Source organism: Blennius ocellaris (assembly GCF_963422515.1).
Source record: "Blennius ocellaris genome assembly, chromosome: 11".
Lineage (NCBI taxonomy): Eukaryota > Metazoa > Chordata > Actinopteri > Blenniiformes > Blenniidae > Blennius > Blennius ocellaris.
In genome coordinates this window covers 5,533,151-5,561,078 of record NC_137660.1, presented here as the reverse complement: position 1 = coordinate 5,561,078, position 27,928 = coordinate 5,533,151, and the positions used below count along the sequence as shown (strand labels likewise).

The following is a 27,928-nucleotide window of genomic DNA, read 5'->3' as shown; positions in this document are numbered from 1 at the left end:
ATGGCGAACAACAATTTGAGCCTGAGCGCGCAGGAGGAGGCGGCGGCGGCGGCGGCGGCGGCGGCGGCGGCGGCGGCGGCGGAGGGGCGCAACCTGCCCGCTCTGGTGCTCGGCGTCCTGCTCATCGTGGTGATCATCTGCGGGAACCTGCTGGTGTGTCTGAGCGTGTTCAAGGAGAAGGCGCTGAAGACCACCACCAACTACTTCATCGTCAGTCTGGCGGTGTCGGATCTGATGCTGGCGGTGCTCGTGCTGCCGCTGTTCGTCTACTCGGAGGTGAGACAGCAGACCTGATCCCACGTCATCACACCTGAGCACTTCTCATCACACCTGATCATACCTCATCACACCTGATCACACTTCATCACACCTGATCACACTTCATCACACCTGATGACACCTCATCGCACCTGATCATATGTGATCACACTTCATCACACCTGAGCACATCTTATCACACCTCACCACACCTCATCACACCTGAGCACTTCTCATCACACCTCATCACACCTCATCACACCTGAGAACTTCTCATCACACCTCATCACACTTTGACACCTGATCACACCTGATCATACCTTACCGCACCTGATCATACCTCATCACACCTCATCACACCTCATCACACCTGATCATGCATCATAACGCCTGATCACACTTGATCATAGCTCATGACACCTGAGCGCTTCTGCTCACCACACCTGATCACACCTCATCACACCTGATCACTTCTGATCACACCTCATCACACGTCATCACACCTGATCATACATCATAACGCCTGATCACACTTGATCATAGCTCATGACACCTGAGCGCTTCTGCTCACCACACCTGATCACACCTCATCACACCTGATCACTTCTGATCACACCTCATCACACGTCATCACACCTGATCATACATCATAACGCCTGATCACACTTGATCATACATCATAACGCCTGATCACACTTGATCATAGCTCATGACACCTGAGCGCTTCTGCTCACCACACCTGATCACACGTGATCACTTCTGATCATACCTCATCACACCTGATCATACCTCATCACACCTGATCACTTCTGATCATACCTCATCACACCTGATCATACCTCATCACGCCTGATCACACCTCATCACACCTGATCACACCTCATCACTCCTGATCACACCTGAAGCACTTCTGATCACACTGGATCACTTCTTGCCACACCTGATCACACCTGATCACACTTCATTATACCTCATCACACCTGATCACACCTGATCACACTTCATTATACCTGATCACACCTGATCACACCTGATCACACTTCATTATACCTCATCACACCTGATCACACCTGATCACACTTCATTATACCTGATCACACCTGATCACACCTGATCACACTTCATTACACCTGATCACACCTGATCACACCTGATCACACTTCATTATACCTCATCACACCTGATCACAGCTGATCACTTCTGATCACACCTCATGACACCTGATCACACCTCATCACACCTCATGACACCTAATCACACCTGAGAACACCTCATTACACCTCATCACAGCTGATCACTTCTCATCACACCTCATGACACCTGAGCACATCTGATCACACTTCATCACACCTCATCACACCTCATTACACCTGAGAACACCTCATTACACATCATCACACCTCATCACAGCTGATCACATCTCATGACACCTGAGCACTTCTGATCACACTCGATCAATTCTGATCACACCTCATCACACCTCTTTCACACGTCATCATACCTGATCAATTCTGATCACACCTGTTCACATCTCATCACACCTGTTCACACCTAATCACTCCTCATCACTCCTCATCACAGCTGATCACTTCTGATCACACCTCATGATAGACCCTGTAGACTCTGTGGATCCTGGTAGACCCTGTAGACCCTGATAGATGCTGTAGACCCTGTAGACCCTGATAGACCCTGATAGACGCTGTAGACCCTGATAGACCCTGTAGACTCTGTAGACTCTGTCGACCCTGATAGACCCTGTATACTCTGTAGGCCCTGATTGACCCTGTAGACCCTGATAGACCCTGTAGACCCTGATAGACCCTGTAGACTCTGTCGACCCTGATAGACCCTGTAGACCCTGATAGACCCTGTATACTCTGTAGACTCTGTAGACCCTGATAGACCCTGTAGACCCCGATAGACCCTGTATACTCTGCAGACCCTGATTGACCCTGTAGACTCTTTAGGCTCTGCAGATCTTGATAGACTCTGTAGACCCTGATAGACTCTGTAGACTCCATAGACCCTGTAGACCCTGTAGACCCCTAAAGAGGCTTAAAGATGTCCTTGTCTCTGCTTCTCATCTCCCTGTGAGAAAAACAAACTGCACTGATGAGAATGAAGGTGAAAATAAAGAGAAAGGGCAGTTTGCTGTTGGGTTTATTGGAAAGAGGACAGACGAAACGGCTGAGATGTGGATCAGACCTCCTGTCTTCCTGTCTGTAATGGGCCGAGGTTCATTTATCTAACAATACTCCTTCGTAATCTCCTTAGTTCAAAAGCAAACTAATATGGGATAGTGGAATTTTGACTTGAACATTCCTGCTCAGTGACGTCACATCCATTTCTTACGTCAAGTCAAAACATTTGCATGATAGAAAAAACACATTTAAATGATTCATAAAAAGCTCCATATTATTCATGGACAGCATGAAAATGATAAATCGAAACATCGGAATGACATAAAAGGACTGGGTTATGAAGTGGGTTTTCAAAAGTGGAGATATTCACACATCAAAAAAATAGTATTCATTTTAAACTTCTACTTTGCGACATTAAAAATATGTTCCTTCTCATCTCAACATTTTATATGTATGTTTATAGATAGTTTTTCTTTATTTGATATGGGATTGAAGTTGACAGTGAAGAGGAACGGTGGAGGACACACCCAGTCAGCAGCTCCCTGAGCCAGGAGTCGGCCTCAACAGATTTATCTGAGGGGAAACCTGAAGCAGGACAATCAGCTCAGCTGTCAGTGTTTTTCTGTTTGAATCCAACACAAACAGCTGATTTAAGGAAGAAGAAAGGTCATCAGGCAGTGTGTTGTTGGAGGCAACATGCTACCCTGCTCAGTGGAAGTCAGTCGGGGGAGACATTCAAAACTCCTCCGATACTCTGCACATCACACTTTTCTTTATTTGTTCTTCCGAGTGACGCCGTTGTCTGGATGATCTGAGGTCCATCTGGTGGGAGGAAAAGAAAAGAAATCTACTGAATCACAAAAATATAGAATATCAATATCAATATGATGTATAGAGTATTTTGAACAAACTTTTAAAACTTGATAGAAGATGCATACATTTTCTTTATATTTATGGTGCTGTGTATTTTAATCCACTGCAGTCAAACATACGAACAACGGCCCAACTACCCCACTTGAACACCCACCAACACTTAGTCACATTACTTTTTTAGTGCATATATTGTTTGTTTGTTTTGTGTTTTGCTCCCACACACCAAAATAAATTCCTCTGTGGAAATGTATATTTCTATAGTATCGAGCAATACAATCTTTCTGATTCTGATTTAAATAATTACATTTTACAATGATATTTTTTTTAATTCAAATTTTTCCTAATTGATGTGATTTTGTTTTCCTTTATTTACTTTTGATTTTAATTTTATATTCATTACCTAATTTGTCTGTATATCTTGGTATGTATGTATGTATGTAGTTATTTAGTTAAATAACATTATATTATTCATAATTACTTTTATTAACTTTTTGCCTGAATCAGTCAAACCTCGCGTGTGTGTGTGTGCGTGTGTGTGTCAGAAAGGCAGCGTGATCTCATGTGACTTGTCACATGTGTATTGAGCATCACTCTCAGTCTGCTGCCTTCACAGACACTCAATATGATCCCCATCTCCCCCCCCCCCCATCCCCAATACACACACACACACACACACACACACACACACTGACCTTTGGTCAACCCCTTGCTTGAACTGCCGTCTTTGTGCAGCCATTGTGTGTCAGTATTTGTCTCCAGAGTTGAGGGGGTACATTCCTCTTCAGGCTGGATTCATTCCAGGGGTCACAGAGCAGCCGGGGCCCCTCACTCACCACCATGTCCCTCACTTTGAGCAGTTTTCATCCTCCTTCTGTCGTTTGGATTTGGTTTTTACTATCAGGAAACGTTTCACTAAAACTAATGCATAGGAGTGCTTTCACACCAGCACTGTCTGGTCCGGACCAGAAGAAGAAGTGAGGACAGTGAGGACAGAAGTAGTGAGTAAGGTATAGTGAGGGAGAAGTAGTGAGGAAGAAGAAGTGAGGAAGAGGTAGTGAGGAAGAGGAAGTGAGGAAGAGGTAGTGAGGAAGAGGAAGTGAGGAAGAGGAAGTGAGGAAGAGGAAGTGAGGAAGAAGTAGTGAGTAAGGTATAGTGAGGGAGAAGAAGTGAGGAAGAGGTAGTGAGGAAGGAGAAGTGAGGAAGAAGAAGAAGTGAGGAAGAAGAAGAAGTGAGGAAGAAGTAGTGAGGAAGAAGAAGAAGTGAGGAAGAAGAAGAAGTGAGGAAGAAGAAGAAGTGAGGAAGAAACAGTGAGGAAGAAGTTAATTGGTAACTGATCTGAAGACTTTATATTACAGTTGCTTACCATTGGCCACTCGCCGGCTCAAGGGGCGGAGTCTCTGCTCTCAGTAAGCACCAATCAGAGAGCAGGGTTCCTTATTCGTCATGCTTTTCTTCCTCTCTGCTCAGTGTTGGTGTTGGGTGGTAGCACCCCCAAACACAACTGTTGTAATTGCTTGATGATGTCCAGGTGTTTCTGGGGGAGTCTATGGGAGGGAGTCTGGGGGAGGGGGTCTGGAGGCGGGGGTCTCGGGGAGGTAGTCTCGTGGTGGAGCAGATCTTTTAGGAATGGAGGGGTGTCATAGAGGGCTTTGGTGGTCCGGAGGAGGACTTTGAACGGGTTGTGGATGTTGTCGAGGTCCTGGAGTTCCTGGAGGTTGTGGAGGCTGTGGAGGTTGTAGATGTTGTGGAGGTTGTAGATGTTGTGGAGGTTGTGGAGGTCCTGGAGGTTGTAGATGTTTATGGAGGTTGTAGATGTTGTGGAGGTTGTGGATGTTGTGGACGTTGTGGAGGACGGGGGTGACGTGGTCATAGGAGTTGCGGCAGGTGAGTTGGCAGGCAGCAGAGGTGTGGATGTGCTATTGAGGACTTGAAGCTGCTACAGTCGAGGCTTCAGGAGGTGATGAAAGTAGACGAGGGTTCTAAAGACAGGGAAGGACAGTGAGTTGTGGAGACAGTCAATGGTAGACAGTAGAAGAAAGTTAAAATATTATTATTATTATTGAGGGGTTCTTACCCAGCAAAAGTAATTGTCCACTTTAATGCGTTATCACAGCGAAATATAATCTAATGGTGTATAATCATGTTTTACTTCTATAAAGTTTTCAATTCCAATATCAAACCTCACATGATAAATTGATGTTTCACATTATGAAGCAGATTTCACATTGTAAGGTTATACTGTGTTAAAGTTTACGTTAAAGGTTTTCTGATATGAAGCCAGAGACACTTTATTTCAAAGTCAAATTTCATCAGCAAAATGATTCAAAACACCTTTCAAGTGCATTAACAAAAGCCCAAAGTAGTCAATGTGCAGTAATACCAGGCAAGGCAGTGGAAGAAAGTAGATGTTGAACAGCAGTGGGACCAGGTGAGTCTGGTGGGACGATACATATACATTTTCTCGAATGAAGACCTGCGGTCACCTACGGACACTAACAAGTTCCTGTCTTTTTGGGAGTATTTAACTTGTTAATGCCAGTGTTGCAATATTTCCCACTGTCACTGCAATTATGTTGAAGGTAGTGTTGAAATCAAAACCACCGAACCCCGATCGAGTCAAGACCGAGACTAGAGCATCCCAAGACCAAGACTTTAAGAGGCTGAGGCCTCGTGGAGACAAGCTCATGAAAACAACAGGTCTCCAGTACTACAGCACATGTTTGAAGGTGATGAAATTTAATGTTCAGAAATAATAAAGACTCTTATAATCACTGGCGCCTCCCAAAAGCAAGTCATTATGATGACAAGCAGGTCAGAACGCAGCTCAAGTGTAGATTCTTTCTATAATGAGCATGAAAACATGTGCTCCAGTGAAAAATCAGTGCTGATCGATTATTGCAGCTCTGAAACCAGAAGTAATGTGACTCCAGAGGAAAGTTTATGTCTCCTGGAAACAGAACACAACAGTCCTTTTCCAGTCTGAAGCACCAAGAGCATTATCTGGTGCTTCAAAATGGAAGAGTTCCACTACAATGTTGCCCTGGAGCAAGTTTGTGTAAAACATTACAGATGACATTTTCCAATGAGCCGTTTCAGACGCCGTCAGATGACATGTTATCTGTCGGAGCGCCCTCACTCTCAGATTGGAGCCAATGCTTCAGAGTCCATTAAAGTCTCAGGTGGTTTGACAGTCCATTCCTGAGCCGACCTGGTGTTCCTGTGTTTTCCAGTTCCAGGACGGCGTGTGGACCCTCAGCACCACCATCTGTGACGCTCTGATGACCATGGATGTGATGCTGTGCACCGCCTCCATCTTCAACCTCTGTGCCATCAGCATCGACCGGTCAGTGGTCACACCTTTAGCAACAAGGACACGTTCTTCCTTAGAGCTCCTGACTTCTTCGTGTGAATCAACCCAAAGCAACAAAGTTTCAATTTAAACACATTGAAGGAAAAGTCGACGTGACTTTTTGGTTCAATCTCTAAACAATTAAAATAAAATAATCTAAGTTAAGACTATACAGCAGCTGCTGACGGATTGAAAAGAGACCCAGCTTTTAGTGTCCTTGAAGGATTGTGAGTCGACCACAACATTATGACCACTTACTAATAAACAAACAAGTTAAGTTTACATCAAACATCATTGATTAACAGTCAATGTGATCACCAACTTCTAAAGCACAGCAATACTATAACGTGGATGGACATTGATCTCTGAATCAACATCATCACTTCAAGTCATTTTTAACAGCTCCACTTAATTACAGGAGTACATGCAAATAACACAACTTCAATTTGATATGTTTGAGCCATTTTGTTGCATCAAACTTTATTAGTAATGAGTATGTATGCAGTTGATTTATTAGGAGATATTTAGTATTTATGAAACATGAACATGATTTCATGTGTCTGACAAGACAAACAAAACAAACCATGTGAGCAAAAAATCTGTATTATTGTTCCAGTCAGGCAGAGTAAAGGTTTGAAATGCCTCTAAACAGAAAGCATGATTTGACCTGTGCCCTGTAAGATTAAGGAGGATCTACCGGGATCATGATCTGCTCAGCAGGAATCAAGAGGATCTCTCTGTTTCTAACAACATATAAACGCATTTATCAAGAACGCTCACCCTTGTTAGAATTCATTATGTCGTCAGCATAAGACACAAAACTAAATACCATCCATTCAAAGTCCTCTGAAGCTGGAAAGGAGCTCATTACTTTCCTGCCGTCAGACACGTCCTCTGAGGAACAAGAACACAGAGGTCAGTCCAATAGCTGCTGAGATATTTCACTATAAATACCAACATCCTGTGTGGAAGAAACGCCGGTTCAGTTGGATTCATCCTCTGGGGAGTTTGATATCTGGGTCAAATTTCAGGAGTGGAGATACAGTTGTAAAGGTTGAAATAATGTCTGCCTGCGGTGGTGGGAGAAGAAATTCATATGGATATTTTATAAAGGAAAAATTGAAGTAAAGCCTCTGGTGGCAGGAAAAGAGAGGAAGAGTCACCAAAGTCACTGGGATTCATCCTGTGGGAATCATTGATATCTGTGTCACATCCTGTCCTCAGACTTTACTGCATGTCTCAACATCGCAGTGAAATCATAGGAAAACTCTGACTAGTAAATAAACACATCATTCATCCTCTGGGGAGCACATCTGGGTCACTTTCTTATGACTAATCATTCAAAATGTGTTCAGAAGGAGATCTCATAATGTCATTAAACAGGGAATCACCACAGTTGGAGGAAGCATGAATATCCAAGTTAATTTTAATACCAGTCATCTAATAATTGTTTATATACTTACTAATGGGGATAAAAATACATTGGGCTTTCTTTGGATGGCATGACATTAATAATCCCAAGATCACTGGTGTTTAACCTCTGAAGATCAAGAATATAGGAGCCAATTTAAACAAACGCCATCCAATAGTTGTTCAGATATTAAATTGGACAGAAAGATCAGGCCACAAGGGCTGAAATTCATCCTCTGGGTCACATTTTAGTATTTAATTATATTTATACAAAAATATCAACCAAAGGATGCTGGAAGAACAAATCTGAGTAATCTGAGTAATTATCAAAGACGACACAAAAATATCAACCTCATGGTATCATGGGAAGAAAGCTGGAAATGACCAAAGTTATTAGGATTCATCATCTGACGATCACAAATAGGGAAGTAAACATTTACAGAAACAATCAAACTATTGTTTAAATACTTGATAAACATCTGACATGTATGAACCTTTGGTAAATGGAAGAACATCAGAAAATGACCAAAGTCGGTAGGATTCCTCCTCTGAGAATCATGAATATTAAAGTTAAATTTTACAACAGTTGTGGGGATAATTCCCGAACAATTATCAACTTTGTGATTTGTACATACAAGAAGGTTCATAGTATTTCTCCTCTGAGGATCGTCGATATCCTTCAAATCATCTGACGATTTGTTAAGAAACTTGTAGGACTGAGGTCGGGGAGATGGACGTAGAAACTGAATACCAGTCCAGATGATCTAACTTCTGGGGAATAATAACAAATGTGGTTTTCAGGATTTTCCAGCATTTTGCACACAGTGGAAGCTGGATGATGTTCCACTGTAGTGAGCAGATAGTAGGTGGATGTGTCACTGTAGTGAGCAGGTAGCAGGTGGATGTGTCACTGTAGTGAGCAGATAGTAGGTGGATGTGTCACTGTAGTGAGCAGGTAGCAGGTGGATGTGTCACTGTTGTGAGCAGGTAGCAGTTGGATGTCTCACTGTAGTGAGCAGATAGTAGGTGGATGTGTCACTGTAGTGAGTAGATAGTAGGTGGTTGTCTCACTGTAGTGAGCAGGTAGTAGGTGGATGTGTCACTGTAGTGAGCAGATAGTAGGTGGTTGTCTCACTGTAGTGAGCGGATAGTAGGTGGTTGTCTCACTGTAGTGAGCAGATAGTAGGTGGATGTGTCACTGTAGTGAGCAGATAGTAGGTGGATGTGTCACTGTAGTGAGCAGATAGTAGGTGGACGTCTCACTGTAGTGAGCGGATAGTAGGTGGTTGTCTCACTGTAGTGAGCAGATAGTAGGTGGATGTGTCACTGTAGTGAGCAGGTAGCAGGTGGACGTCTCACTGTAGTGAGCAGATAGTAGGTGGATGTGTCACTGTTGTGAGCAGGTAGCAGTTGGATGTCTCACTGTAGTGAGCAGGTAGCAGTTGGACGTCTCACTGTAGTGAGCAGGTAGCAGGTGGATGTGTCACTGTAGTGAGTAGATAGTAGGTGGATGTGTCACTGTAGTGAGCAGGTAGTAGGTGGATGTCTCACTGTAGTGAGCAGATAGTAGGTGGTTGTCTCACTGTAGTGAGCAGGTAGCAGTTGGATGTCTCACTGTAGTGAGCAGATAGTAGGTGGACGTCTCACTGTAGTGAGCAGGTAGCAGGTGGATGTGTCACTGTAGTGAGCAGATAGTAGGTGGATGTGTCACTGTTGTGAGCAGGTAGCAGTTGGATGTCTCACTGTAGTGAGCAGATAGTAGGTGGACGTCTCACTGTAGTGAGCAGGTAGCAGGTGGATGTCTCACTGTAGTGAGCAGGTAGTAGGTGGACGTCTCACTGTAGTGAGCAGGTAGCAGGTGGATGTGTCACTGTAGTGAGCAGATAGTAGGTGGACGTCTCACTGTAGTGAGCAGGTAGCAGGTGGATGTCTCACTGTAGTGAGCAGGTAGCAGGTGGACGTCTCACTGTAGTGAATAGGTAGCAGGTGGATGTGTCACTGTTGTGAGCAGGTAGCAGGTGGATGTGTCACTGTAGTGAGCAGGTAGCAGTTGGATGTCTCACTGTAGTGAGCAGGTAGTAGGTGGATGTGTCACTGTAGTGAGCAGATAGTAGCTGGATGTGTCACTGTAGTGAGCAGATAGTAGGTGGATGTGTCACTGTAGTGAGTAGATAGTAGGTGGTTGTCTCACTGTAGTGAGCGGATAGTAGGTGGTTGTCTCACTGTAGTGAGCAGATAGTAGGTGGATGTGTCACTGTAGTGAGCAGATAGTAGGTGGATGTGTCACTGTAGTGAGCAGATAGTAGGTGGACGTCTCACTGTAGTGAGCGGATAGTAGGTGGTTGTCTCACTGTAGTGAGCAGATAGTAGGTGGATGTGTCACTGTAGTGAGCAGGTAGCAGGTGGACGTCTCACTGTAGTGAGCAGATAGTAGGTGGATGTGTCACTGTTGTGAGCAGGTAGCAGTTGGATGTCTCACTGTAGTGAGCAGGTAGCAGTTGGACGTCTCACTGTAGTGAGCAGGTAGCAGGTGGATGTGTCACTGTAGTGAGTAGATAGTAGGTGGATGTGTCACTGTAGTGAGCAGGTAGTAGGTGGATGTCTCACTGTAGTGAGCAGATAGTAGGTGGTTGTCTCACTGTAGTGAGCAGGTAGCAGTTGGATGTCTCACTGTAGTGAGCAGATAGTAGGTGGACGTCTCACTGTAGTGAGCAGGTAGCAGGTGGATGTGTCACTGTAGTGAGCAGATAGTAGGTGGATGTGTCACTGTTGTGAGCAGGTAGCAGTTGGATGTCTCACTGTAGTGAGCAGATAGTAGGTGGACGTCTCACTGTAGTGAGCAGGTAGCAGGTGGATGTCTCACTGTAGTGAGCAGGTAGTAGGTGGACGTCTCACTGTAGTGAGCAGGTAGCAGGTGGATGTGTCACTGTAGTGAGCAGATAGTAGGTGGACGTCTCACTGTAGTGAGCAGGTAGCAGGTGGATGTCTCACTGTAGTGAGCAGGTAGCAGGTGGACGTCTCACTGTAGTGAATAGGTAGCAGGTGGATGTGTCACTGTTGTGAGCAGGTAGCAGGTGGATGTGTCACTGTAGTGAGCAGGTAGCAGTTGGATGTCTCACTGTAGTGAGCAGGTAGTAGGTGGATGTGTCACTGTAGTGAGCAGATAGTAGCTGGATGTGTCACTGTAGTGAGCAGATAGTAGGTGGATGTGTCACTGTAGTGAGTAGATAGTAGGTGGTTGTCTCACTGTAGTGAGCAGGTAGTAGGTGGATGTGTCACTGTAGTGAGCAGATAGTAGGTGGTTGTCTCACTGTAGTGAGCAGATAGTAGGTGGATGTGTCACTGTAGTGAGCAGATAGTAGGTGGTTGTCTCACTGTAGTGAGCAGATAGTAGGTGGATGTGTCACTGTAGTGAGCAGATAGTAGGTGGTTGTCTCACTGTAGTGAGCGGATAGTAGGTGGTTGTCTCACTGTAGTGAGCAGATAGTAGGTGGATGTCTCACTGTAGTGAGCAGATAGTAGGTGGATGTGTCACTGTAGTGAGCAGGTAGTAGGTGGTTGTCTCACTGTAGTGAGCAGATAGTAGGTGGATGTGTCACTGTAGTGAGCAGATAGTAGGTGGTTGTCTCACTGTAGTGAGCAGGTAGTAGGTGGTTGTCTCACTGTAGTGAGCAGGTAGTAGGTGGTTGTCTCACTGTAGTGAGCAGGTAGTAGGTGGATGTCTCACTGTAGTGAGCAGGTAGCAGGTGGATGTGTCACTGTAGTGAGCAGATAGTAGGTGGATGTGTCACTGTAGTGAGCAGGTAGTAGGTGGTTGTCTCACTGTAGTGAGCAGATAGTAGGTGGATGTGTCACTGTAGTGAGCAGATAGTAGGTGGATGTGTCACTGTAGTGAGCAGATAGTAGGTGGATGTCTCACTGTAGTGAGCAGGTAGTAGGTGGTTGTCTCACTGTAGTGAGCAGGTAGTAGGGGGTTGTCTCACTGTAGTGAGCAGGTAGTAGGTGGATGTCTCACTGTAGTGAGCAGATAGTTGGTGGTTGTCTCACTGTAGTGAGCAGGTAGCAGGTGGATGTGTCACTGTAGTGAGCAGATAGTAGGTGGATGTCTCACTGTAGTGAGCAGATAGTAGGTGGTTGTCTCACTGTAGTGAGCAGGTAGTAGGTGGTTGTCTCACTGTAGTGAGCAGGTAGTAGGTGGTTGTCTCACTGTAGTGAGCAGGTAGTAGGTGGTTGTCTCACTGTAGTGAGCAGGTAGCAGGTGGATGTGTCACTGTAGTGAGCAGATAGTAGGTGGATGTGTCACTGTAGTGAGCAGGTAGTAGGTGGTTGTCTCACTGTAGTGAGCAGATAGTAGGTGGATGTGTCACTGTAGTGAGCAGATAGTAGGTGGATGTGTCACTGTAGTGAGCAGATAGTAGGTGGTTGTCTCACTGTAGTGAGCAGATAGTAGGTGGTTGTCTCACTGTAGTGAGCAGGTAGTAGGTGGTTGTCTCACTGTAGTGAGCAGGTAGCAGGTGGATGTGTCACTGTAGTGAGCAGATAGTAGGTGGATGTGTCACTGTAGTGAGCAGGTAGTAGGTGGTTGTCTCACTGTAGTGAGCAGATAGTAGGTGGATGTGTCACTGTAGTGAGCAGATAGTAGGTGGATGTGTCACTGTAGTGAGCAGATAGTAGGTGGTTGTCTCACTGTAGTGAGCAGATAGTAGGTGGTTGTCTCACTGTAGTGAGCAGGTAGTAGGTGGTTGTCTCACTGTAGTGAGCAGATAGTAGGTGGTTGTCTCACTGTAGTGAGCAGGTAGCAGGTGGATGTCTCACTGTAGTGAGCAGGTAGTAGGGGGTTGTCTCACTGTAGTGAGCAGGTAGCAGGTGGATGTCTCACTGTAGTGAGCAGATAGTTGGTGGTTGTCTCACTGTAGTGAGCAGGTAGCAGGTGGATGTCTCACTGTAGTGAGCAGATAGTAGGTGGATGTGTCACTGTAGTGAGTAGATAGTAGGTGGATGTGTCACTGTAGTGAGCAGATAGTAGGTGGATGTCTCACTGTAGTGAGCAGATAGTAGGTGGTTGTCTCACTGTAGTGAGCAGGCGGATGAAGATCAGAGGAAAAGTGATTGAAGGCAGCAGGTCAAAGTAGAAGCTTTACCAACAGACTGGAGTCGTTTTAATGTCTTTTTAAGGATTCGTCAACGCTGAGCGATGATTCAGCAACACCGTCGGTTCTCCGTCGGAACGTCTGCCACAGTTTACACTAATATGAAATTATGACCACGGCCTTTAAGTGTGTTTCTCTTTAAAGCCCCGGGAGAAGAGGAATGGGAGTGAAATGGACAATTTAAAGGCCCAAATGAAGGATGTGTCTGCAGCGGAGAACCGCCAGCTTCACTCCTGAGTTCTACTCAATGAGATTATCTGAAGTCTGGGCCGATGTTGAGGGATGAGAAGAGTCCTGTCCTCCAGCTCCACAAAATGTGATTCCATGGGAGAGCGCCGGGCCTGGTGATGCTAACGCAGACTGATGGTGATAGTCCCAGCTTTCTGAAGCAGCATTTCCAAGGTTTAACTGGACGGCAGAACCTGAATAATTCAGGACAAGCTGGTCAGAGGATCTGCTGATGTTCACACACTGCAGGAAACCTTCTGCTCGCTGGTGGCTTTCATCTGATTCATCCATGTGGGACTGATTTCAAAAGGTCTCGGCCCGGTTCTTCAAAACTGGGTTACCTTTTAACCAGCCGTTAAACACATTTAACCCACCGTTAACTTTAACAGCACTGTTTTCTGTGTACTGTGGACTTAACTTTGATCTAAATCAGTACTCCAATGAAGAGTTATGCCTCCACTACCGGTTTGGGAGAAGGTCAGGATTAATCACTGATGGAGAAGAGGAGTGAGTGGCGAGTTGTCCAGATCATATTATTATTTGGAGTTTACCTCAGCATTTGGGCAGCATATTACATATAATGCATATGTAGTGCATTCTAATATATTGTAAGATATTGTCATTTTTAAATCTATAGAAATACTATTGTGATTGAAAAAGAGTAGCAACAGAATAAAATAACATTTTCGACGCACTTCTCTTGTAAGTTGCGCTATTTTTAGAACAGGCCTGCGGGCGACTCCTGTGGTCTTTGGGGTGACCTGGTTACCCGAGCACCGTGTTGGTGACCCCTGCCTCCAGTTCGCATAGCGCAGTGTGTAGATAGACGAGGTGTACTGTCCTCTGTGTACTGCAGACACAAACATTTTGGAATTATAGCTAAAACGATTAATAATGGTTCAACAACCAAATGTTTAAAAGAGTAGGAATGGATAGAGCTGCTAAAAGGCTAAAATTCCAGAAAAAAGAAAAAAAAAGAAATATCAATCAACCCCAATGAAATGGCTGCAACAGGAGACTGCTACTGTAAGCATGGAGTTTGCGGACGTTTTGACCACTTTTTTCCCAACACCGAAGACCGTTCCTCCTGTGGCGGCGCCGTCCTTACGCCTCCCAGCCACGACTGTCAGGAGAGACTGAATTAGTCCCTGATGGGACTCATGTGATGTCAGCTCTTTCCTTAGCACCTCCGAGTCCAGATATGAGTACTTATTTAATGCCATAAAGCTTGATTTATACTCCATATGCAAACCACATGTGAAGGCTATGTGCTGCTGTGAACCTCCTCACCGCACACGAACCAGTCATATTTTAATCATGAGTAGCATTTAGGAACACAGCTGTGTGAGCCGCTACACACAGCATTTAACATGTAGCACTGCATGTAGCATGTAGCACAGCATGTAGCACAGCAAGTAGCATGTAGCATGTAGCACCACATGTAGTATGTAGCACAACATGTAGCACAACATTTTTGCATTTAAATGACACAAAAACAGAATGCATCTTGTTTGGCACATCACCTATGGTGAATGTTTTTAAAACACACTCTGGTGCTCTGGCCCCCTATTTTAAACCACTTGTTTCAAATCTTGGGGTAACGTTCGACAACGGTCTTAAATTTGATAAACAGATTAGTTCTGTTGTCAAAGCTTCTATCAGCTCCGTCTCCTGGCCAAAGTAACGCCGTTCCTGAATCAACAGGATCTTGAGAAGGCGATACCTCTTTTATTAGCTCCAGACTGGACTGTAATGCCCTCTATGTGGGCCTCAGCCAGTCTTTATGTGGGCCTCAGCCAGTCTTTATGTGGGCCTCAGCCAGTCTTTATGTGGGCCTCAGCCAGTCTTTATGTGGGCCTCAGCCAGTCTTTATGTGGGCCTCAGCCAGTCTTTATGTGGGCCTCAGCCAGTCTTTATGTCGGCCTCAGCCAGTCTTTATGTTGGGCCTCAGCCAGTCTTTATGTCGGCCTCAGCCAGTCTTTATGTGGGCCTCAGCCAGTCTTTATGTCGGCCTCAGCCAGTCTTTATGTGGGCCTCAGCCAGTCTTTATGTCGGCCTCAGCCAGTCTTTATGTCGGCCTCAGCCAGTCTTTATGTGGGCCTCAGCCAGTCTTTATGTCGGCCTCAGCCAGTCTTCCCTCTATGTGGGCCTCAGCCAGTCTTCCCTCTATGTCGGCCTCAGCCAGTCTTTATGTGGGCCTCAGCCAGTCTTTATGTGGGCCTCAGCCAGTCTTCCCTCTATGTCGGCCTCAGCCATTCTTTATGTCGGCCTCAGCCAGTCTTTATGTGGGCCTCAGCCAGTCTTTATGTCGGCCTCAGCCATTCTTTATGTGGGCCTCAGCCAGTCTTTATGTGGGCCTCAGCCAGTCTTTATGTGGGCCTCAGCCAGTCTTCCCTCTATGTCGGCCTCAGCCAGTCTTTATGTGGGCCTCAGCCAGTCTTTATGTGGGCCTCAGCCAGTCTTCCCTCTATGTCGGCCTCAGCCATTCTTTATGTCGGCCTCAGCCAGTCTTTATGTGGGCCTCAGCCAGTCTTTATGTCGGCCTCAGCCAGTCTTTATGTGGGCCTCAGCCAGTCTTTATGTTGGGCCTCAGCCAGTCTTTATGTGGGCCTCAGCCAGTCTTTATGTGGGCCTCAGCCAGTCTTTATGTGGGCCTCAGCCAGTCTTTATGTCGGCCTCAGCCAGTCTTTATGTTGGGCCTCAGCCAGTCTTTATGTCGGCCTCAGCCAGTCTTTATGTGGGCCTCAGCCAGTCTTTATGTGGGCCTCAGCCAGTCTTTATGTGGGCCTCAGCCAGTCTTTATGTCGGCCTCAGCCAGTCTTTATGTGGGCCTCAGCCAGTCTTTATGTCGGCCTCAGCCAGTCTTCCCTCTATGTGGGCCTCAGCCAGTCTTCCCTCTATGTCGGCCTCAGCCAGTCTTTATGTGGGCCTCAGCCAGTCTTTATGTGGGCCTCAGCCAGTCTTTATGTCGGCCTCAGCCAGTCTTCCCTCTATGTCGGCCTCAGCCAGTCTTCCCTCTATGTCGGCCTCAGCCAGTCTTTATGTGGGCCTCAGCCAGTCTTTATGTGGGCCTCAGCCAGTCTTTATGTGGGCCTCAGCCAGTCTTTATGTCGGCCTCAGCCAGTCTTTATGTGGGCCTCAGCCAGTCTTCCATCACACGTCTTCAATTAGTGCAAAATGCCACTGCCAGATTTTTAACAAACTCATCCAGACTGAACACATTCCCCCTGTGCCGTCGTCTCTCCACTGGCTTCCAGTTCCTTTCAGAATCGATTTTAAACTTCTGTTGTTTGTTTTTAATGCCATCAATGGCCAGGGTCCCTCTTACCTGTCTGACATTTTAACCCTACGTGACCCTGGCAGGGCCCTGGTTCTTCAGGTCAGCTTCTTCTAGACATTCCAAGGTGGAGATATAAACAGTGGGGCGATCGCTCTTTTGCTGTTGCTGCTCCCAGACTGTGGAACAAACTGCCCCCCGACATTCGCACCATCACTGATCTCGGCCTTTTTAAATCAAAACTGAAAACTCACCTTTTTAAGTTGGATTTTAACTCTGTCTAGGGCAGAGTATTTTATTTTATTCTGCATGCTCTGTTTTTATGAATTTCTGGATGGCTTCACCAACCTGCAGCACCGCCGCACCTCCCACAGACAGCACCTGTGTTCTATTTTATTTTTTGTTTTTATGTATTTATTCTCGTATTTTCTTCTTAATGTATTGTTTTAGCTTTGTTGTAAAGCCCTTTGGATATCACCGGGTGATTATAAAGGGCTATAGAAATAAAGTTTGATTTGATTTGATGTAGCATGTAGCATGTAGCACAGCACGTAGCACAGCACGTAGCACAACATGTAGCATGTAGCACAGCATGTAGCATCGCATGTAGCACAGCATGAAGCATGTAGCATGTAGCACGCATGCAGCATGTAGCACAGCATGTAGCATGTTGTACAGCATGTAGCATGTAGCACAGCATGTAGCATCACATGTAGCAGGTAGCATGTAGCACACATGCGGCATGTAGCACAGCATGTAGCATGTTGTACAGCATGTAGCATGCAGCACAGCATGCAGCATGTAGCATCACATGTAGCATGTAGCACAGCATGTAGCATGTAGCACAGCATGTAGCATGTTGTACAGCATGTAGCATGTAGCACAGCATGTAGCATCACATGTAGCAGGTAGCATGTAGCACACATGCGGCATGTAGCACAGCATGTAGCATGTTGTACAGCATGTAGCATGCAGCACAGCATGCAGCATGTAGCATCACATGTAGCATGTAGCACAGCATGTAGCATGTAGCACCACATGGAGCATGTAGCACAGCATGTAGGATGTTGCACAGCATGTAGCATGTAGGATGTAGCACCACATGTAGCATGTAGCACAGCCTGTAGTTAAAATCGTCCTGATCGCCTGATACGTTAAACTACTGAGCCACATCGTTTAAACTCTGCTATTCCAAACGTCTCTGGTGATGAAGTTGCTGTGGTTGACGTTGCTGTTGTTATACCAACTGTCTTTCTCCTCTTAATATTTTGTCAAAACATGATTTCTTACTTTTGTGATTATCATTAATATTAGCGAATCTCCAAACTGTGGACATCGCTCATCCTCTCCCTGCTGCTGACGTCACTGGTGGGCGATGTTACGTAATACTCATTGAGTTTTATCTGGAAAGTTTATCTGAGTACGAGTACTCCGTGCAGTTTTGGACTTGACAGCCATCCTTCATAATAAGGCTTCTTCTCTGCAGAAACTCAGAAGAAAAAAAATCACAACTCTTTTTTGAAGTGGACACAATTAAACATTATAGACATTAAAATAGGAATCTCTGGGGCCCAAAACACTGTTTGTTTTTTTTCTGAACTGAACTTTTTTGGGGATTTATAAAAAGCCCCAGACGTGAAAGTGTGACTAATCAGTATAAGTGGATGAATGACTGTGTTCTGGTGTCTGTAAATGCTGAGTGAAAATCTTTTAATGTCATTAGTTCCACCGTCCGTTGTGTGGTAGACATACAGTTATATGAAAAAATTGCATTCAATATTTAGTTCTTTAACAAGAAACACATTTTGATGTCTAATCTTGTTTTTATTCATCACAGGAAAAGAAAGTGATTTCATTGCAGGTGAACAGCAAATATTAACCGCATTAAACAAACAATATCAACAAGTATGCAGAGTGAGGACAAAATCAGGGCAGTGGAATGGAAGGTTTCAAATTGTTTTGAGATCTTTTTAAATCACTTCGCAGACTAATACACCGCTACAAACTACAATCAGCTCTTTGGATCTCACATGGTGTCTCCTCTCACTTCACCACACAACATTTAAACTAGTTCCAACAAGACCAGCCTCCTTTAAATATTCTCAGCTACCATGTTTTAGTCATCACAGGATACAACCGTATGTGATTTCAGCCCCGGTGTGATAAACATAAAGAGTTCAGCAATGCAGAGACTGAAGTGTCAGTTTGCATTTGCAACACCAGTCCTGCATCTTAAAGAACTGTGGAGACTCACAATTGGCATCCAGTATTTTGTGTATACAGACTATTGATTTGAGAAGCAAAGCAAATGTATGTGTAATACATTTTGTGTGCGTGCCAGATTTATGCCTCTATAAGAACCTCTCAGTGTCTCTTTTCACCTTCACCTCGCTGCTGGATTTTCTTTCCTGCCGTGACACAGATTTGCACAGACCTGTGGGTTTACTTTAATCTGGTCTCTCAGGCTGTCCACATCCTCAAACGTTGTGTGTGTGTGAAACCACTGAGCACTAATACAGTGTGTGATGGTGCTCACAACATGGATGAAATATGGAGATATCACAGGAGAAGACTCGGAGCAAGAGTCTCCGCAAGACTGATTTTGCAGGCTTTTTGTTGAATGTTTGTGGATTTGAAGGTGTGAAATCCTGAGAGCTTCAACCAATCGGTGACTGGCTGAGTGCATGGGGGAAGTGTCTTTTGAGCAGAAAGTGGGGAAGGATTTGCATGGGTCTGCTGTGGCAAAAGGTCCCCCCCAGTGGGTGTGATGGTCAATCACATTCCTGGGTCCAAATTCATGTGTCATGACTGTGTATCATGACACATGAAAATTGTCTTTCCCTAGAAATGAACAAACTTTCTGTGGTCTTGTGAGATCCCAACAGTGGCTCCAAACAAATGACATTTGGCAGAAAAGGCTCCTCTGGTAATACAGTTTGCAGACCTAAAGAATAAACTGAATTTACGTTGACTGTAGAAATGTCAAGAACTGACACTGAGGGAGAACTTTGACTTTTTAGTTTGAGTCAGTTTAATCACTTTAATATTCAGCCATCACTCCAGAGTAGCAGATAATAACAGTGCGTCATCAACACCTGCGCATGGGCCAATCAGTGAAGCTCATTTCAATGACGACACCAAGACTAGCACTGGAAACTCTGCTGGCACTAAGGCGTTCCGTCAATAACACATCAAAATCTGATTGGCTGATGATCCTGTCACTCAACATTTTAACCCAATTGCAGCATCCAGCTTCAATCGGAGGTTAGCAATGCATTCCTCTGCTAGCCCCAGCAGAGGAAAGGAGCTGTGATGCGTTTAGAGGACAAAGGAGATTTGAGCTCCACAAAATAGAACCAGTCGTCTTCTGGATAAAGTTGCTAACGTCACCAATTGATTCCAGACTCAGATTTCAGAATCACTTTTTAATTATTAAAAAAGAAAGAAAAATCATTTTTGACAGGGCGAGCAGCGCTAGCCCTGCTGCCCCTGACTGCACACCACTGTTAGTATTACTGTGACTATTACGTGTGATGTTGAACCACTATCGTGAGTATGTTGAGTCAAAGTTCTATTTCAATGACAACTACACATTAGACACGCTTCTCCAGCATCTATAGTAGTTGTATTTTTGTGTTTCTGACGTTGTGAGTTTGACTTGTTGCAGGTTCATCGCCGTGTCCATCCCCCTCAACTACAACAGGAAGCACGTGGACATGCGTCAGTCGGTGCTGCTTTCCGCCACGTGGATCCTGGCTCTGGCCGTGGCTTCGCCCATCATGTTCGGCATCAACAACGTTCCAGGCCGCGACCCCACCGAGTGCAAACTGGAGAACGGCGACTACGTGGTCTACTCGTCCGTGTGCTCCTTCTTCATCCCCTGTCCCATCATGGTGATGCTGTACTGCGGAATGTTCCGGGGCCTGCGGCGCTGGGAGGAGGCGCGCAAGGCCAAGCTGAAGAACAGCATCCAGGCCTGCCGCAAGCTGCAGGAGGCCGCCGCCTCGCTGCCCCCGCTGGCCTCGCTGCCGCCGCCGCTGCCGCCCATCATCGAGCGGGAGCCCACCGAGACGCCCGACGAGCCGTCCGCCTTCCCGTCGCCGGACCCTCCCTTCAAGGACGGCCCCGTGCCCACCGTGAGCTTCTCCGACATCAAGTTCAACCCCGACCCCCGCAGGAGGAAGAGGGCCAAGATCAACAGCCGGGAGCGCAAAGCCATGAAGGTGCTGCCTGTCGTCGTGGGTGAGTGCTGATAACTGATAGTTCATTGCAATTCACTGATATTCATAATTCATTGTGTTTCTGATTGTGTGGGGGTCCAGGCGAGGGAATGTGGTTTTTCCAAGTTAAGTTGTCTTATTGGTTCTTTTCTCTGGTCACATTGAGCCTTTAAGATAAGATAAGATAACATAAGATAACATAAGATAAGCCTTCATTGATCACAAAGGAGAAATGTACTTGTTACATTCTGCTCTTAAGGACTCATGAGTAGGAAAGACAAGAAATGTGCAAACAGTTAGATAAGAGTAGAGGTATCTTAAATACAATGACTATCAAGAACCCTAAGGACCAAAAATATTTACAGTAAGAGTAATAATAAGTAGATTAAAAAAATAGGACTAAAAATAAGATAAAAATCACAGACTATAATAAAGTACAATAAGTTCTAAGAGGAGCAAAATATACAGTAAGATGAAATAGGGGGGGGGGGGGGCAAAGTGTAGAATAAAGTACAATGAACATACTATAGTAAAAAATAATACCAGTGTTGGCAGTGCAGGTTCAGTCCTAACAAGTGGTCAATTAAGTGACGTAGATAAAGTGGCACAGATAAAGTGGCATAGATACAGGGGTTATTGCACGTAGTATTGCATGTTACTTTACAGTCTTGTTGTCCAGTCTAACAGCGGTAGGGATGAAGGACTTGCTCCGTCCTGCACTGAGGGTCTCAGTCTGCCACTGAAAGCTCCTCAGCTCCTCAACAGTCCCGTGCAGTGGGTGGGTGGTGTTGTCCATGATGGAGGAGCCTTAACTACCACTCTCCTGTCGCTTACCTCCTTCACAGAGTCCAGGGGCCAGGGGCCAAGGACGGAGCTGGCCCTCCTGACCAGCTTGTCCAGTCTGTTCTTGTCCTGCTCTGTGCTGCCCGGGGCCTTTAGGGTACAATGTGTACGTTTGAAGTAATTCCATGTTTGCTCATCAGGTGTCAACAGTGAGTTCAGTGGTTTTATCTTCAGGAAGTCTCCATCAGCCAGTCGGCTTTTTAATCAGTCATCATTGTCTTCATGTTTTACACACGTGGGCTTTAAGAGGTATTGGCAGTAGCGTGCAGTGGTGTTTCAATCAGGGCCAGCGGGCTAAGATCAAAAGTATTATATGAAGTATAATTTAGGAACAAGGTTGTGGACATAAATTCAGTTACGATTTGCAGATTGTGAATGTTGATTTAGCAATAAATTTGAAATTATTTATTGTGCGACCTTAGTTCACACTTAGTTTCATATTTTTCAGGTGTTCAGACCATTCTTGATTAAACACAGAGGATGCTTCACCAAAAACATTTTAACACTCAAATCAGAACCGCTTCACCTCACTATGTTCACATCAGCACTTTTTTTTTAATCAAACTGAGTGAATGGTTTCCGATTGCTGGCTCAGATTGTCCCGTTTAGAGCAGGGCTCTGCAACCTGCAGCCACATGTGGTTCCTCTGCAGCAGCTCCAGGATGTTTAGAGAAAATTATTTATTAATGTTTTTCTTACATTTTTATTTCATTTGAATACCACACTGCTCCTGGTCTAAACAGACAGAATTGCTGGAAATACCAATGTATTTATTTGTTTTACTTTTTTAGATAAAATATAAAAATTTGCATAATTTTTTTTTTTTTTAATAAAAAGTAAAAACAAAATTATTAAAATTGAAAGTGTTTTTTTTAATCAGGAAAAGAAAAAAAGGAAAACAGGAAATGGAAAGACAGTGCGAAAAATAGAAAGAAAAAAAGAGGAGGAAAAAGGAAAATGAAAAACTTCTCAAACCAGGAGAAAACGCACAGTGGCTATAAATGGTTAAATAACTTAAGTGTCTAAAATAGTTGAGATGCTTTAAAAAGCTAAAATGGGCAAATCCACGAAAAAAAAAGGAATAATCTCTAAAAATGGCTACAAGAGCTAAAAATTTAATAAAATATCAAAACTTTACTGAAAACACTTTATAAATTTATGAATTTTTTTTACTTAATTTTCGAACATTTACATGTTTTGTGGCTCCAGACAAATTTTACGTGGTGGAAAATTGTGAAAACGGCTCTTTTTGGTCATAATGTTTGCAGACACCAAGAATCTCCTTTATTCAGTCAGTGACTCATTCCCACAATGCTTTGCTTGTCTTGGTGAATCCAGAGAGACGAGTCCTGCATAGAGCTGACCTTCAGAAAACACACTTTATGCAGAGGTGAGACTGTGAAATAGGTTGAATCCATATATGGATGGGTCTGGACGCCTTGCAGATTGATGGCTCTGTCCCTCTGCGGGAGGACGAAGGACGTGGAGGATGTGATGGAAACGGTCTTCAGTTTGAGCTGCTTGTCTTCTCTGTCATGACGATGAACTGATTGTTTCTGGAAAGTGATCCGTTCCGTCAGGGGCCTCAAAGGGAAGCTCAGCCGGGCAACAAATTCACATTTATTTCTCAAAATGTGTCTCATTATTTCAGATATTGTTTATTAATAAGAGTGTAGGTGCCGATCTTTTTTTTCTTTCCTAAATATTAAACGTAAGCTACTTTTTTTTAATGTTCAGTTTTTTTCTTCTTCTTTCTGAGAATCATCTGCTTTTTTTATTAGGATTTATGATTGACTTGACTTTTGAAGTACACAAGAAATGATTATTTACAAAGACTAATTAAGCAAATTGAATCATATTTTTGACACCAGACGGAGAGGAGTGGCCTGCAGAGGATGGGATGTTTCTTACCATTCAGAAGTTTTCCTCACTTTGTAGAAAGATGAAGCTCCCTGTGAGGAGCAGAACTGAGCAGAAGTGGAGATAGAAAGACTCTATAAACTCTATATGTTCTGGATCTGATCCCAGCTAAAGGCCCGACGCAGTGTGGGATTTTTGACCGGAGGACAGCAATCGTAGGAGAATTCAGGTGAAATCTAAACAAAAAACAAAAAAACAGGTGGAGTCACACAGTTCAAGGACGGCTGGAGTCATGATCTTGCGACCAGAAGCAACCTGCGATCAATATCAGACTATGCCAGGTATTCGTGTCGACTGTGTCTGCTGCTGCTGCTGCAACCTGTTTGTGACGTTTACATGTCGTGTGTTTTGTTATAAAATGACGTCAAATGCAGGTAGAGGCCAACAAGTACTGAGGGCAGCCGTGTTGGTGTTTCTTTTAAAGGGTTTCTCTCCAAACATTATTCGTCGTCGGCTGTGGTTCAGCGTGTTTATCTTCACTGTGCAATCTGCACACAGTAACCTTCATGTCGTGGTTCATTTGAGGTTCATTTGATTGGTGTCGTACTGTGGAGCCGTGAACTTGTGAGATAGTTGAAACAGGCACAGTCTGCAGGAGCTTTAGTGTGTGAAGGCAGGTTCAACCTGGACGCATGAGCAGTCCATCACAAGGCAAACAAACCGTCACCAGCTGACCTCAAACGCTGGACCAGGCTTCATTTTGTACCATTAATGTGACGTACTACGATCTGGTCACCGATGGGACATGCTTTGCTTTGATGAGGAACCACATTACGGCCACAGAATCAGTTTCATGCACAAACTTAATCACCTCAACGAGCATGAGGACATCAAACTGGCTTCAGCTGGAGTTTGAGCTGGGTCATTATCAGCAGTCCATCTGTACTTGACATTCCTGCTTTGCTATTCCGGTCGGCAGTGCCGTGGGCAGCGGCACGACAACGAGCGATCAGAGGCACCTGAAGGCCTCGCTGCAGCCGCTCGGTCACAGGCTCTAACACCCGTCAGGACAGGCGCGCCTAATAATAGCAGCCAGCCTAGGACCTAATGCATGCAAGCGCCTCCCTGTAGCACACTGCAGCTAATCCTCGCAGCCACTTAATGGGAAATCCAATTATTACGTAAGGCTCGCTCAGACGCACGTTCCAGTGTGCCGCTAATTCTCGGGGGTGGGTTTGGCAGACTCCCCCGGAGAGCACAGAAGAAAACTTACTTGAGTAAATGTTGGCAGCAGAATTCCCAGAGGAAGGTTTCCACTGGCTGCTTGGTATTAGCAGGTGAAGAAAAACCTCAATTAAACTTTGTTACAATGAAAATTACTTTTGTTAAAAAATAAACTAAATTAAAAAAGTAATTTCGAAATACTTTCTCTAAAAAAATACTTATATGGGGGGCAGTTAGAGACTCAGGGCCTTTCTGGCCTGTCGACCACATGAGGCAGTTTCAGAACCGTGAAAACAGGTTTTTTAAAACGCGTGTCCCAGAGTGGGGAAATTTTAAAACGCTGGCTTGTGCCGTCCAACCCCCTGGGTGAGGACGGCAAAGATGGCAAAAATGATCTGTGGAAAAAAGATGATGTAATCCCCCCCCCCCCCCCCCCTCCACCGTGGTCTATGATGTCATCAAATAACCACAACAATCAGAGACCACAAGCTCCGGTGGAGCTGCAGAGGCTACTGACGCTAGCAGGGCCATAGACCTATAGATCTAGAATTATATAGAGGTTTATGAGCAGGAATGTACTTCTGAAATTCTAAGTGCAATTTTGGTGTGTTTGGTTAGGGCAGTGCTTCTCAAATGGTGGGGCGAACCCCCCTGGGGGGGCGTGGTGGGGTGTCAGGGGGGGCGTGAGGCAGGCGCGACTTTCAGTATTAGTGTCTTTATTCATGCTTGAACGATAAAAAAAAGGGCCTCCAGCTCATTTTATTAATTTATTTTGATAATCAGGCGATTGTATGCAGAATGCTGGTGCCAGCAACTCATACAGTGGTTTATACAGATAAATAAATAAATATTATCAGGTTCTCAATGGTAGTACAATTCGGGGGGGGGGGGCGCCTGAAAAAATGTTTGTCCTCTAGGGGGGGCATGACAGAAAATAATTGAGAACCACTGGGTTAGGGTGAGGGTTTTTTTGGAGAAAGCTGGGGAGAAAAAAGATCGTTGTTCTCGTCATGTACCCGAAGAGCCACAAAAATGATGGCGGTCCTACAAAGAGCCACATCGTACACACGTGTGCTTAAAAACAAACTCCCTCACACAAACGCCAAATGACATCAAATGAAAATCCATCACACACAAATGGACCTCCATGAGTAGACGCACACTGAGGCCACGTTTACACGTACCTGGGTATTAATAAAACAGTGACATGTCTTGTATTTACACATAAACACAGCTACGAATCTCCACAAACAACGATTTCTGAAAACTCCGGCCACAGTGGAGGGGAGGGGGTGATTTATGTCACAATATGTGACGAAGTGTGGTCTGTGTGCGACCTGTGTTTACAGTTTAAAAGCTGTGATGAAACTGGATCCAGTGAAAGCTGCTTATTCTTGTGCTTCATTTGTTTTCTATTCCAACGCCACATTCAGGAGGAGCTTCGCCTCTTTATCAGTCCAAACAAATGAACTTTCACTGAAAGAACAGGAAATAACTCATCAGTTGTTGTTTTTTTTTCCAGGACTCCTATTGGCTATCATGGCTTCATGCTCCTTGTTACACTGCCCCCTATTGGTTTGGCTGCTCATAGCAGCTCTGAACCAGGTGTATATGCAGGTCCATGTAAATGAATTTTTTTTTGTAAACAAAGAGGGGGAAACATCCATTTCTGTAAAACCGTGGGGACGTGTAAACTGGCCTCAGTGTCTTCCTGTCTTCAGGGGACACACACTCTTAACCAAAAGAGCCGTGGTTTGGCCACCCCGGGTCTCGTGTGAAGATGTAAACAGATTTTCCCATCAGGTTGAAGTAGAGAAATTAATCCCTGACAGATCTTTGAAAAGCCAGTCGGGTCAAGAGAAACCCAAACTGATGTCGCCACTTGTGTTCAGGGCGAAATGTCTTCTAACACGCAGCATGAAGTCCAGCAGCCCCGACAATCTCTTGTCTTAGATTCTTCTTCTTCTTCTTCTTCTTCTTCTTCTTCTTCTTTCGAAGGTGCCTTCCTGTTCTGCTGGACGCCGTTCTTCGTCCTCCACACGATGCGCGCCCGCTGCGAGGACTGCTACGTGCCGCCGGCCCTGATGAGTGTGGTGACGTGGCTCGGCTACTTCAACAGCGCCCTCAACCCCGTCATCTACACCGTCTTCAACACGGAGTTCAGGAACTTCTTCAAGAAGTTCCTCAACGGCTGTTGCTCCTGAAACGCCCGCCAGACACTGCCACTGATGGTTTAGCGCCGGACCGCCGGCCGCCTCGGCTCGGTCAACATGGCCACGGTTTCACTCCACGGCGAGGGTTTCACGCTTCTACAGTCAGCGACAGGACTTTGCTTGAGCCTGGTGTTTCCTGTGAAGAAGCTTCAGTCTGAGGGACAGTTCATATGAAACATCTCCACACCACACAACTGTTTTATATGGTGAAGGTCATCTTTTCAAAATAAAGGTTTGCATTAAAGATTCAGACGTGTTGGAAGACGTTTGTTCGCTTGGTGTTGAAGGCAGAAGCAGGACCCAGTGCATCACTGATTAATTGTGTTCAGGCACATCTGTGGCTCAGGACTGGGCGATAAGGCCTCAAATCCATATCAGGATATATTGATCAGTTCACCTCGATAACGATCAATGGACGATGGTTTGTCAACTCGATGCAGCAGTTCTATTGCTCGTACGACTCCCCTGGACCTATTTATTGCCACTTTAAAACCACAGTCTGACAATAAATGAAGAAAATACAAATGAAGTACTTTGAGTTGTTAAGATGTATTGAAGAGCTGATAAGCACAGATTACTTCAAATGAGGACTGAGATCAAATTATACCGTGACTTCTTCTGTTGTGAACCTGAAAACAGTGGATTTCTCCACAGTGATATGAAAATGACCTATCTAACCTAATTCTCCTGAAAGAACTTGCATATTTTGTGTGTAAAATGACTTTTCATGTCCAGCCCGATGGACGGCACAACGTCTGAACCTCCTCTCTCCATTTTTGTTACAGACTGGATGGGTGAAGTCAAGTCTCTCACACAGTACAGTGTCTTAAAGGGACGAGCTACCTCCGCACACTCAAAACCAACCTTTTCTTTTTTTTAAAC

The 27,928-nt window shown here is 45.0% G+C and overlaps 1 protein-coding gene across 1 annotated transcript; it reads left to right on the top strand.

Annotated features, from left to right (window-relative positions):
- Positions 1-27,037, top strand: drd4a (dopamine receptor D4a; the record flags this gene model as incomplete). The annotated part of the gene is made up of 4 exons (XM_080505523.1): positions 1-276; positions 6,503-6,615; positions 20,354-20,928; positions 26,832-27,037. 4 exons carry the CDS (start codon positions 1-3, stop codon positions 27,035-27,037), a joined length of 1,170 nt encoding a protein of 389 aa, XP_080361649.1.
- Between the last annotated feature and the right edge of the window lie 891 nt (positions 27,038-27,928).